This window comes from Pelophylax lessonae (genome assembly GCF_965119305.1).
Source record: "Pelophylax lessonae genome assembly, chromosome: 6".
NCBI lineage: Eukaryota > Metazoa > Chordata > Amphibia > Anura > Ranidae > Pelophylax > Pelophylax lessonae.
In genome coordinates, this window is record NC_138773.1 from 168261392 (window position 1) to 168275156 (window position 13765).

General features: G+C 43.1%; 1 protein-coding gene across 1 annotated transcript in view; it reads right to left on the reverse strand.

Annotated features, from left to right (window-relative positions):
• The window catches only part of LUC7L (LUC7 like), an 87056-nt gene that overhangs the window by 16668 nt on the left and 56623 nt on the right, over positions 1–13765 (reverse strand). The window contains exons 5-6 of the mRNA XM_082261093.1: positions 10621–10764; positions 2001–2177 (exon numbers count right to left, since the gene is read on the reverse strand). Of these exons, the coding sequence (XP_082117219.1) occupies positions 2001–2177; positions 10621–10764 (321 nt within the window). The remainder of the gene's footprint in view (positions 1–2000; positions 2178–10620; positions 10765–13765) is intronic.

Here is a 13765-nt window from a genome sequence, read left to right on the forward strand (position 1 = left end):
TTTTTTTTTTCCTTCAGCCAATGGGCTGAGCGAAAAAAAAAAAAAACAGAACATCGCATGTATGCCCATCATTAGAAGTGGGTGGATGCTGGGAGGTCTAATGGTGGGCATAACACTGTCTGGCAGAGATTTCATCATCCACATCAATCCAACAGGCTGCATGAAAAGAAAAAAAAAAAAAAAAAATATATAATAAAACCAAAACACCTTACAATATATGCTCAACAAGGACCAGCAACATACTGGTACATCACTGGACTGGGTGGTCATACCAGGATGATGCCTGTTGATTTAGGCATCATCTTGGTATCATTTTTTACAGTCGGCTTTCATGTAAAAGCAATCCTAGCAGATAATTAGCTGCTTGATTGCGTTTACAAGCAATGGGAGGGGACTCCTAACCCCCCACCCCTCGAGGACAGTAATTCTTGCAGTAGACCTCCTCTGTAAATCCGTGCAAGTGGTAACCTGTAAAAGGCTTTCTCATGTAAACAAAAAGTGCTAGAAAAGGCTTGGTCTTTAAGTGGTGAGAAGGGTGGGTGATGAGTGGCATAAGCTTCTAAAACTGGGCATAAAATGCCAGGACAGTTCAAACACCCCCCAACTGCCCTTTTTTTGGAAAGTAGACACCCCAAGCTTTTTGCTGAGAAGCATGTTGAGTCCATAGAATATTTTACATTTTGCCACAGGTTTCGTGAAAATTACCACACTTTTTTTTTTTTTTTTTTACACAAAGTTGTCACTAAATGATATTATATTGCTCACACATGCCATGGGTATATGTGGAATGACACCCACAAAATACATTCTGCTGCTTCTCCTGAGTACGGGGTTACCACATGTGCTTCTCCAGAGTACGGGGATACCATGTGTGGGAGCCTAGCTGTGTATGGGAAAATAAGCTGATGTCACCCAGAGTTACTATGGGGCTTACATTGTCGTCTGCCTCCTCTGCACCCACCTCCACATTGAAGCCGCGGGTGACAGCTCAGCGTGGGACTGGGTCGGATCAGCTTCAGAAAAGGTATGTAAACTGATTTCTCCTTTACAGGGTTAGATCGTGGATGTCTATATATGTAGCGATTTTAGTATTAGGCTGGACTTCTTTATAGTGTTTGTAAACCTAAACAAAAAATAGCAATGGCTCTTCATTTTGTTCATATGGGATTTGTTATTTTACAGCTAAAATTCCAGCCACTCCTCCCTTCCCCCTACTGCACATGGCTAGGGAACGAGGGAAGCAATGAATGCCACTGGGACTGATGGCATGGAAAAGCAGAAGCTCAACTGAAATATCACTTCTGTTTATGATGTACATGCCCCAACATTGGAGAAGTCCACCAGCAGGTCTGTGCAGAGTACACAAAGTACATAAGCTCACTTTTTACAGTATACACCACACACTGACCTAGACCTGAAATGAAAGCACTGAACACACAGGAAGAGAGTTTCGATTTTAAAAGTTGCTTAATGTCTGGATATAGAAGGAGCCAATATGGAAAAACATGAATTAGTAAAAACCATACCTAAGGCAAGCAGCGACCTTAAAATCAAATTTTACAGAACAAAATAGGTACCAATCGTGCTAAACTGTAGTAATACTATTTTGTTTCACAGGCATTTATGGAATAGTTTAGAGATTCAAGAAAGGCAGTTCCAATATTCATCAAAATGCCACTACTGGTAACCCTTTTCTAGATTTAAAAGAGTAGGGGAGGATTTCAAGCTATAATAGTTTCATTGCGGTCCATAATTTTACTGCACGGATTTCATCTTTCTTTTGATCACAGAGACAGCAGAGCAAGAAATTAAGAACGTAGATGATCGGAACAAGAAACCACAATCAGCAATCTAACCTCAATTCTAGATAACTCCCCCCCCCCCCCCCCAAAAACAAAAAAAGTTTTTCCATTGCACTGCGTATAGCCTAACTTTCTCCTGTTACACTTGGGGAAACACCAGAGAGAAAACTTTTCAGTCTTATTTGAGAAGATACTTACTCTCATTTGATCAAGTTTTTCTCTAATCAGTATAAATCCTAGGTGAAGTTTCCCACCAAAGTGATCTGCAAGTCGACGATCATTGTCATGCAGTCCAAGGTATGCAGAACACACTTCACAAACTCGAAGCTTCTGCTGCTGGAAGCTGGAGGCAGGCATTGAATTGCGATATTCATCCTGCATATGAAAAATAAAATGATAAGTTAAGGCTGACAAGGTTACCACACATCATGCAGGGCTTACGCTTGTGAAACTCAGCAGTTTACAAACACAAAGAAAGATCGTACAAGTGATTAGCCCCAGAGTCTAAACCTTTCCTAACTAAGAATCAATTAATCCAAATCTAGTAGCATCAGTATTGAAACTTTGACAACTAATTTGGCTTCCTACGTTTTGTCAGATTGAATCTGGTCAGATTAGATAACGGAAAAATGTGGGCTGCAATTGCTGGTCTACTCCAGAAAATAAAGTGAAATGATCATAGGAGAAATAGTTGCAAGTGCTTTCTTTCAGTTAACCGACTGTACTTTCTGGCTTCAATACTGTGAGGTACTGACCGCGTAAATGTATGCACACAAGGAAAGTGACAAAAGTGCTTATGCGCATACCTGTTCTATTTTTTTTTTTTAGAAGTTTAATAATTCATATGGGAGTATCAAAGAAGCTACTCAGCACTGGGAATCTTCACTTTACTCATTTAAAGCTTGCAGGTATGCAACATGCTGAAGTCTCCTGCTAACATGATATAAATTTAAATCATGCTTGTGTGGCCCAATTGCCTTCAAGTCTATGGACTGTCTTACCAATTATACTGAAATTTTTTTAACCAATTTAAATGCTAGAGTTATTGAGGTTTCAAGTCAAAAAAAGTTGAATGCAGAGTGGACACCAAGTAGACAGATTTCATGATATAGATGCAAGTAATGCTGGTAAAAAAAAATGTATTTCAATCCACAGCCAGCTAGGATTTTCAAATAGCATACAAAAAAGGAGCTCAATCCACTATGGGAAAAGAAATCCTTATTTTTCGGATGGTAAAATGGGATGATATGCAAATAACATTTTTAAGAGGCCACACAATACACACTGCAATGCTTAAAAGGGATTGTGAAGACTAGATTTTTTTGTATTAAAATAAACATGGTATACTTACCTGCTCTGTGCAAAACATCATCTGGGGTCCACTGTCAGCACTGCAGGCTCCTCCTCTTCTCTGTGTGCCCCCATAGCAAGCTATTTGCTATGGGGGCACACGTGCATGTTTGCTCCCGAGCAGGGTCAGTCTATGGAGCCGTGCAATGCAAATTTACATTTTCAAACATACAATAAATATGAAAAAAAATTTTGATATTATAAAGCCCAGAAGAAAATTATTTTTTTTACTGTTAAATCGATGGGTTTACTTCACTTAAAATTGTAAAAGACAGAAAAGAATTACAAGCAAAAAAAAGATGGTCTTACTGTAAAATCCTTTTCTCTGAGGTTCACTGATTGACACAGCTCCCGCTTTTATTAACCATTGGGTTATACTGCCCCCTACAGAAGGACACTAGGCAGGAAAAAGCTTGACTACACCTATGGGCAGTCCCAGGGGGTATACACGAACTCTCGGCTATAGACAGTTTTGTTAAAAGCAGTGTCAGAAGAATCCCATTAACTCTTTCATTCATTGACGAACACAGCTCCTGATTCTTCCTAACCATTGGGAAAAGCCATCAGTTCTGACACCCTGCATGCAGAGGTTATAGCCACCAAAGGCGGCCACCTTCTGGGGCAACATCCCAAAGCAGTGTTAAAACATGAGGGGTGGAAAAACATTAGAAAAAAATCCCAAGGCTAACCATAGCCAACCAGGTAACCGAGCTCAACCATAAACAACTGGAGCTCACCTGAAAAACAATACACCCTCAAAGAGGACCAGGTCTTCTAAACAGCAGCCAGAAAAATCTTGCTGCCAAAAGAAGCATTTGCAGATGCCAACACAACAACTTTCCAAGTTTTTTTTTTTTTTTGTAAATGTGTTCACCGACGACAAGGCAGCCCCCTTGCAAACCTGAGTCACTGACGCTTGAAAACGGAAAGCCCGGGAGACACTAAGCGCCCTAATAAAGTGCGCCTAAACAGGGAAAGGAAGAACCTGACCCCTGACACAATAGGCCTAACCCACCGTCTGATCCATCTGGAAATGGTCGCAGAAGAAGCAGACAACCCTTTGTGAGGTCCATCCGTGAGCACAAATAGAGAGCGAGTTCCTAAAAGACTCCGTAGCTGCCAGGTACACCTTAATTGCCCAGACCACATCCAAGACATGCGAGGCAATTTCCTTCAGATGTTTAGGCCTGGGACACAGGGAAGGCAACACAAGGTCTTCATTCAAATGACAGTCAGAGACCACCTTAGGACAGAGGCAAAGCACCACCTTATCCTTGTGAAGCACCATAAGATGAACAGGATAACGCCGTCAGTTCTGACAACCTGCATGCAGAGGTTATAGCCACCAAAGGCCACCTTCAGGGGCAACGTAAGCAGGGAAACTTTCTGAATATTTTCAAAGAGAAGCTTCAGTAGAGCTGAAAGCACCACATTGAGATTCCAGGGCAGCAATGGAGCCCCCACTGAAGGAACCAAAATGTCGGACACCCTGAAGAAAAGGTCGTTAGAAAAAACGCCAAAACCCGATACCTGGCCCTTGATGGTACTCGGGGCCAATTTTTGTTCAAACCCCCCGTTGAAGGAAGGTTAAGATCCGATCCACTGAGGATGAACCCCAGGAGACTCACACAATGCAATGTATGTCTTCCACGTATGACGGTAGATCTTCCTGGAGGCAGATTTCCTAGCCTTTTACAGTGTAGGAATTACAGATTCAAACAAACCACCTTTCAGCACCTGGTATTCAACAGCCAAGCGGTTAAAGCCAGCGACTGTAAAGCAGGAGCTCCTTGCCCTTGGTGATTGACAGACCACGGCCATGGCATTGTCCGAATAAAGTTGTACCGGACAACCCTGAAGAGGTTTGTCCAATGAGCCAGACAAAGTTTGATCGCTCAGAGTTCCAGTACACTAATCGGCAGTCTGGGCTCTGCCAGAGTCCAGACCCCCTGAGTTTGTCTGTGCTGCCTCCCCACCCAGACAGACTGGCATCCGTGGAGACAACCGGCAAGTACAGGAGGAGAAGGATTTTCCCTGTCGAAATGCCAGAGAGCGAAGCCACCTCTAAAGACAGTGGATCCTTGACCCATTTCACCAGAATCTCTTTAACAGAGCTCTTGTATGGAACTGTGCAAACAGACCACCTTGAGGGTGGACACCATCAGGGCCAGCACGCGCATGCAATCCCGGTGGGATGACCATCTGCTGAACAACAGAAGCTGAATTCCCTCCTGCAATGTCTGGAGTTTTTACCGAGGAAGAAACACTCTGACTGAGGCCGAGTCCAGAGTAAGAACCAGATAGGCCATTTTTTGTGGAAAGAACCAAAAGCAGACTTCTGAATGTTCAGGATCCCACTGAACTCCCTCAGAGTCCATCAGAGCAGTCAGAGACTCTGCTCGCAGAAGATTGTTCAGGTACCCCAGTACCGTGATCCCCCCGACTCAAAAATGCGAGCACCGGGGCCAACACTCCTGTGAAGACCCGAGGTGCGACCAAGGGTCAGCGCCACAAACTGATAATGCTCCTCGTCCATGGCAAAAACGGAGGAAGTGCTTGCGACCAGCACATATTAGAACGTGCAGGTAGGCGCCCTTGATGTCGAAAGAAGCAAGAAGAAATCCCCCCCCCCCCCCCCCGACGCAGTGACACCATGTGAAACTTCTGTTTTTGCACAAAGCAGCTTAGCGCCTTGAGGTGCAGAATTCGATGTACCTTGCCCTTCCTTCCCGGGGACTGTAAAGAGGTTGAAGGAAAAAACCCTTGAAAATGTTCCGAAGTCAGAATGGGAACAATCACCCCTAGAAATAAGTCTTGCACTGCCCCAAAGAGACCCCGTAAGTGATCTGGAAACAAGTGCAGGTTGGAAAGGAAAAAAAAACATTCCAGAGGATAAGACCGAACTATCTTGTAGCCTGACCAAATAACTTTGTGGACCCACTTGACCTGTACCAGGGAGGTCCATGGATTCGGAAACCAGCAAAAACGTCCCCCCACCCCAGATACAGGCGAGGGCAACCCTTCATGCAGTGGCAGCCTTGTCTGCGGGTCTGGAAGAGCCCGTTTGAGGCTTGCCAGACCAGGTCCTTTTGGAACCTCTGGTGGAGGACCTGACTTGATCCCCAATCTTGAGATGCTGAGAGACGAAGAGGCCGCTTAGGAGCAGAGGAAAATGGCTCATGTCTATGACTGGGCTCCTTGCCCTTGTTAGCCTGCAGAAGAAAAGTACTCGTCCCCCCGTGAGACACTTAATGTCATACAAGGAAGCTCCAAACAGGCGACCCCCCTACAAGAGGAAGATCAGATAAGGCCTTAGAAGTCTAGTCCGCAGACCAGCATTTCAGCCAGACAATACACCGAAGGACCACTGTTGATACAGAAAGCCTAGAAATCAAAGGAGCCGCATCAAAGAGGCACAGATAAACTGTAGCTCCTAGGCAAACCTGTCTGCCAGCTACGCAAAGACAGGGGGAAGCTATTCTCTCTCCAGGTCCCGGCGTAAAAGCTTAGCCAACTCGGTAAGAGTTCGCAATACCAGGGCAATAGTAATTACCGGCCTAATTGCCGAACCAGCCTCAGTGCACATATGGCGGGCCAGAGCATCCGCCCTCTTATTAGCTGGACCTGCAACGGTTGGGAACTCCTCAACAGGGATGAAGGTAACTCAATTTGACCTGGAAATCGGCGAGTCCACTACAGTTGGGACCGTCCACCTTTTACGCAGTACATCCTAATAAGGATACTACAAGCAATAAACTCCTAACAACCACTGCGTTTTGGACAAGCCCACCGTTTCTGACAATGTTGTCAAGGTAAGCGGAAAGAGAAACACCCTCGCCGCTTTGGAGGGCCTGCGGGTCCCAAAAGAACGTGTGCCTCCGACGTGGCATCAGCCGCAACCTCAATTTTTAAAGTTTCACGCAGTTACACAAACAGTGCATTAACCAGAGCCTATTTAAGCGCAGCCAGAGGAATCATCCTCACTGAGCACTCAGGGTGTATGGACGCAGACCCTGTAGTGTTGCTATGTACTGAGCTCACCCTGAAAACATCAGGGGGGGCCACCTCTTGCGATACCACAAAGGGGGACACCGGCCAAGGGTCCACAAATGGACCACCTATTGGACCCCGCAAAAAAACAAGGGAGCTTGCCCCCCGCCGTGATGCGGATGCGCAGGGTACCCTCGCTAAAACAAGGCAAGTGCCCCACACAATAATGGCCGCAAGGCTATTAAAAATGAAGTGCCCCTCACAGTGCCACCCAGTCCAAGGGAGGTGCCAAGCTGACCATATGGCCCAGCAAGCCGCAGCCTAAATTTTTTGGGGGCCCAGCTGCAATTACACAGATCCTTAACTTGGCAGATGGGCAAAAAAAAAAAAAAGAAGAGAAAAAGAGTGGGGGCTTCAGCTACACGCGTGGTGTCCAACACGAACGCGCGGCCTAAAATTTTGGCGGAATCTGGCCGCGTGAGGCGTGTACCCGTGGATGGTAAAAAAAAAAACATACGCTCCCCCAGCACAACAAGCGCTGCAGGGAGCCCAGAGGACATACCTGCCCTATTCACCAACCCCCAGGATGGCAGGGAACCCTGCTCAACCCCGTTACACAGGAAGGGCACCCACAGTGACTGAAATTTTAGCGGGGCTGGAGGGAAGGGAGGGGAGCCTGGGGGGCCAACCATTACAGGGAAGGGCCCACGTCCACCCCAAAACCCTCCAGGGGTAATGGGGGGGGGGGGGGAAGCTACTTACCACACCAGGAACAGGGTGGGCAACGCTCCAGACAGGACACCGCTTCATCATAATGTGGGTGCCGTTGGCCTGAAGGAAACGCTGCGACGCAGGCTGAAGCCAGTTCATATATGAGTCCTCAGGAGACGTTCAACTCGCAAGCCAGCCCCCATCCAGTGGGGCTATGTCAAAGCCGAACTATCATGGAGCTGCGGTCTGCACGTTTTTTCTGGCTGGACTGGGGGAACCCTAAGGATATAGATTATCCAGTTCGTCGCCTAGTCCGGCACTTGATTGTAGTTCTCACAGGACCAAATAAAAGAGGAAAACCATTCCATTTAATATGAAAAAATTGCCAGGACCAGAGATCTAAGCAAGGAGCTAGGTAGGAAAAAAAGTTAGTGCCTATAGTTGAGTGTGGGTGTATAGCCCCTTGGGACTGCCCATAGGTGTAGTCAAGCTTCTTCCTGCTTCGTGTCCTAAACCTGTAGGGAGCAGTATAACCCAATGGTTACGAAGAATCAGCTGTGTCCGTCAATGAGCAAAGGAGAAAATAAAAAATGGTTTTACACATATACACACACACACACACCAATATTCAGTCCCTCTTTTACAATCAAAACCACCCTGACCCATCTAGGCATGGATGCCATTAGTCCACTGAAGGTATGTGGCACAAGCAGTCAGTAGTAGATCTCTCAAGTCCTGTAAGGTGGGGCCTCCATGGATTGGATTTTTTCCCCAGCATTTCCCACAGATGCTCAATTGGACTGAGATCTGGAGAATTATAAGGCAAAGTCAAAACCTTGAACTTTGTGTGTTCCTCAAACGATTCTTAAACCCATTTTTTTGCAGTGTGGCAGGGTGTATTATCCTGCTAAAAGAGGCCACCGACATCAGGGAATACAATTTCCAAGAAGGGCTGCACTTGGTCAGCAACAATGTTTAGGTAAGTAGTACGTGCCAAGTAATATATATATATATATATATACATACATACATACACACATATACATTATATATATATATACACATATATATATATATATATATATACACATATACACACACATATACATATATATATATATATATATATATATATATATATATATATATATATATATATATACACACACACACACACACACACACATATTATATATATACACACACACACACACATATTATATATATATATATATATATATATATATATATATATATATATATATATATATATATACACACATACACACACACACACATACATACATACATACATACATATATATATATATATATATATATATATATATATATATATATATATATATATATATATATATATATACATACATATACATACACACACACACACACACACATTAATGGTGGGACAAAGCTTTCCCAGCAAAACATTACCCAAGGCATCACACTGCCACCACCGGCTTGGCTTTCTCCCATACTGCATCATGTTACCATCTCTTTCCCAAGTAAGCGGACACTCCCAGCCCACAAGATAGAAGAAAAACATGATTCATCAATCCAGATCACCTTTTTTCATTGTTCCGTGGTCCAGTTCTGATGGTCACATGTCCATGGTAGGTGCTACTAGCTGTGGACAATGTCAACATGGGCACCCTGACCAGTCTGCAGCCATGCAGCCCCATACACAACAAACAGCGATGCCCTTTTTTTTTTCCGGCTTTCAGGAGACATGTTTACTTGAATCCCAATATATCCCACTAACTTTCAGATGCCATTGCAGCAAGATAATAAAGGTTATTCACCTTAATGTGTACAGTACGTGGTTATATATATATATATATATATATATATATATATATATATATATATATATATAGTAGCCATGGCGCTATGTTTGAGGTAAATGTAGATACTTACCCTCAAAGAAATTCATACAAATCCAAAACTGGTAAGACAAGTGTCTTGAGAAAAGATGGACGAGAAAAGATGGACGAAAACATTGACAAAAACACTACAGCTAGATCTTTTTTGATTTATCTCCTCTGCAAGGTGTGTGTGTGTGTGTGTGTGTATATATGTGTGTTCACTATGAAATGTCTTACCACTTTAACTATCCCTTTCCAAAACATGGGCTACTAGCAATGCAGTGGGTGGTTCACAACTATCACACTCATTATGCTGTGATAAAATGCCCAGTGTCCTATTTCCTATCTAGATCCTTTTTAAGTAGCTGTAAATGACAGTGAGCCAAGTTATTAAAGGACAAGGGAGCATGCATGAGCCTGGGGAAAAAGGGAAACAAAAAAAAGACATGAAAACAAAAACGCTGCTTGGCTTTCGCCTTCAACACCCCTTCCTTTATACTGTATTGTAGCAGGTTTTTTTTTTTTTTTTAAGTATATCATGGAGTCATTTTTCATCTAACTTGCTGAAGGCCTGAGCTTAACAGCTGAAGCTGGAATAGGAAAACACAAGCCAGAAGACACCAACTAGCTAATGAAAATACTTTTCTTGGATTCAGCCAATGGGGGGAAAAAAAAAGGAACTCCAAGGAAGCTAGGTGGGTTTGAGTAGGGCATTGGATGTGCGAAAAAGAATATGCAACATGTATAGGATTGATCCCTAAAAATAAAAAAACTCCAGGTGTTTGCCAAGAGAAGCTAACAAACTGATCTTATTTCAACCAAGCTAACTATGAAGGTATGTATACATTTATAGATTGAGATTAAAAAGCAAAATCACCAACCTCAGCCTCTCTTTTCCTAGCCTTAACTCTCTCCATTTCCAACAGAATTCTTTGGGAGTCTTCAACATTCCCTTCAGCTCCCAGCTGTTCAGCTTTGGCCAACAGTTTTCCAATCTCTTCATTCAATTCATGAACTTTTTCTGCCTAGAAAGAAAAATACAAAAACATTTAAAAAGTTGCGTGACCAGTAATGCAACTGCTAAACATTTTTTTTTCTTCTTTAAATTACCAAGTAAATACAGAAATTAAATTTACTGGTAAATGCAGTATCACAATCATAATATCACATGCAATGGACACGGTTGCAGCGCTGCATTTACAAATTCCCCTCCTTATTTCCGGTCAAACAAATTGAGAGTAAAGCAGGCTGCTATTCCTGCAAAGTAAAATTAGGTTCAGACATGTGGCAATCCTTGCTGCCCTTCTGAAAAGTGATCCCCAATGGGCCACGTTTTTCTCTCTGTGTCATGGCAGTACAGCTGTAAAAACAGTCACCTTGTACCTACAGCAACTAAAGAACTAAGCAGTAGGGTGTTGCTCTTATTCAGAAGTACAGTAATTTAGGCCCTGTTCACACCCGAGTGCTTTTCAGCTTGTAAAACGCTCAGCTCTTAAGCGTCAAAACGCCCAACAAGCAAAATCCCATTCATTTCAATGGCCCCTGTTGACATCTGAGCGTTCTGTCGCCTGAAGCAAAACGTCTGAAGCTCAAAAAAGTACGAGTTTCTTTTTGGCAGATTACAAGCGTTTTGGCCCCATAGACTTCAATAGAAACGCCTGACTTCTGACTTAAGCAGAAAAAAACGCTCAAATAGCAGCTCTCCACTCCTAATTTCCACTCTGTAAAGACGCCCAAACCTGTAAACGTCTGTAATACACTTCTAAAACGCTTTAAAAAAAGCTGGAAAAAAAAATGCCCGAAAAACACCAGTAAAATCGTTACGCTCAGGTGTGAATGGAGTCGACACTAAAAGAGTATAGTGGTACTGATGTACATTACATCATCAAGGTCACCTCTTGTGCTAGCAGTTAGGAGTGTAAATCTCAATTGTAGTTGCACAAGAAATCATGTGATACTGAACAGAAATGCAAGCATTACAGCATTGTGACATACATTTAAACTGGCTGCAATATGCGCTGCAGTGTAAACAAAAAACACTATATAAATGGCCTAAAAACATGATGCCGCTGTCTACACTACCAGACTACACAGACTGTGCAGTGCCGGTGAAGACAGGGGGATATCTTTTCCCTCTTCCTCCCCTCCTTTCCCTTTTTAAACCCCCCCCCTCCTCGCTGGCAGAGCAATATGCTTCAACTTTCCACCGTTTGAACCTAAATCAAGGCTCTCGGCACCCTAAAATTGAGTCTCAGTTCTCATGTGTTGCCTCAGTCTGGCTTGACAAGTTACATACCTTCAAAGGCTCGAGAATGACATAACTTATGTTATGCTGATGAGTTACAGTGCTGTGGACATTTCTGGCAATAAATATTTGCCAGTACTGTCTATATACAGGAATTTTAAGGCAAAAATAATATCTTGTATCAAAACCCTTGAAGAAGCGGATCCAATTGTCCGCGAAACATGTTGGGTAGATGCCAGGTGCTCATCTGACCACCGGTTTATGTCCTATTTGTTTACATTTATTGCCTGTTTTTCTTGCCTGTATGTCAACATTGGATACAATGATGGATGTTTTTGCACTTCAATTGTATGTCTCAGCTATATGTTTGTGATTTTAACTATGTACAATAAATTTATACATTTTATATAAAACACTTGCATACTTTCCAGGTCTACAGTACCGCTAAAATCCCACCAGCCCTCCTCTCCTAATTCCCCACCACCCTTTTGTTCCACCCTCCTTCCCCCTCCTTTACTCCTCCCTCCCCTTTTTCTTCTCCCCTTTCCCTCTTTCCCGCCTTTCCGTTCCCCCTCCCCCTCCCTTTTTTCCCCCTTCCCTCCCCCATTCCCTCTATGTGAAACATAGTCATAGTGTTTCTGATCTCTCACCCAGATCTCACACAGACTATTTGTCTCTGATTTAGTATCTACAGGACCACCTTCACAGGAAGTCCTGTAAGAGGTTTTTCAGGAGGTGGTACTGCCTTATGTACATGAAACTACATTGTAAAATGGTCTACCTAAACTCTTGCATGGTAGATGACAGGAACAGTGCACCACCCAAGTCATAGGCACTAGTAGAGCACCAAGAAGTACCTTGAATCTATACATCTACCCATTGTTAAGAGAAAATGAATACCAGAATATTCATTCAATACAAAACAGAGGCCAATGTAATGGATATAAACCATACAATGCAAACTGCATGAGGCCAGAGATATGAAGTAGTCAAAGATAACCAACTTGTAAAAAAAAAAAAAAAATGCCTGACCTGTAAGGCCTATACTGCAATAAAATGAAAAAAAAAAAAAAAAAAAAGAAAGTTACAGACTCCGACACTAAAAATCATATAGGTGGTCTCAGCTGAAGCTTAATAACTCAGTCACTGGTTAATAAAAGAATTAAAAAAATAAAAAGTCCATTTATTGTTTGTTTTTTTTAAGGAGCCTGCAGAACATTGAAACCATGATCATCAGATTGCAGGTGCAATTTCCAGGTCCTGCAGGCGCACAGCATAGATGTATGCTCATACCTCATATGGGCAGGCAGTTACCTGAGAGCAGGAAATCCAATGAACTACGAGAGCGATCACCAGCACCCTTGCAGCTCATTTAAAACTACAAGCTGTCAGCAGCAATGTAGGCATTCATTAACATAAAACTGAATAAATGACTGTCATGGGGGCGTAGCCTCGCACAGTCACGCTCATTTTCATATAGTGACAGTGGATGCAGGGAGAAGATCCCCAGGCCTGCTGTCACAGGGAGGGGGGAGAGAGCTGCAGATGTTGGAACATATTACACCATAAAAACAGGTGGAATGTGTATCCTTTAAAGCTGTGATACAAGTAAATCCTGGGGCACCCCTAGAGACAAGAGGTTAAAAGCCCAATTCCAGGATGCTGCCAAGTTTGCACTTGCAGATGAACTTCCAAGACTATTAAAATGCTGACAAACTGAAAATCAGAATAGCTTATTTTTCTTGTAATTTCTGGATTTTCATATCCCACTGACATCATGC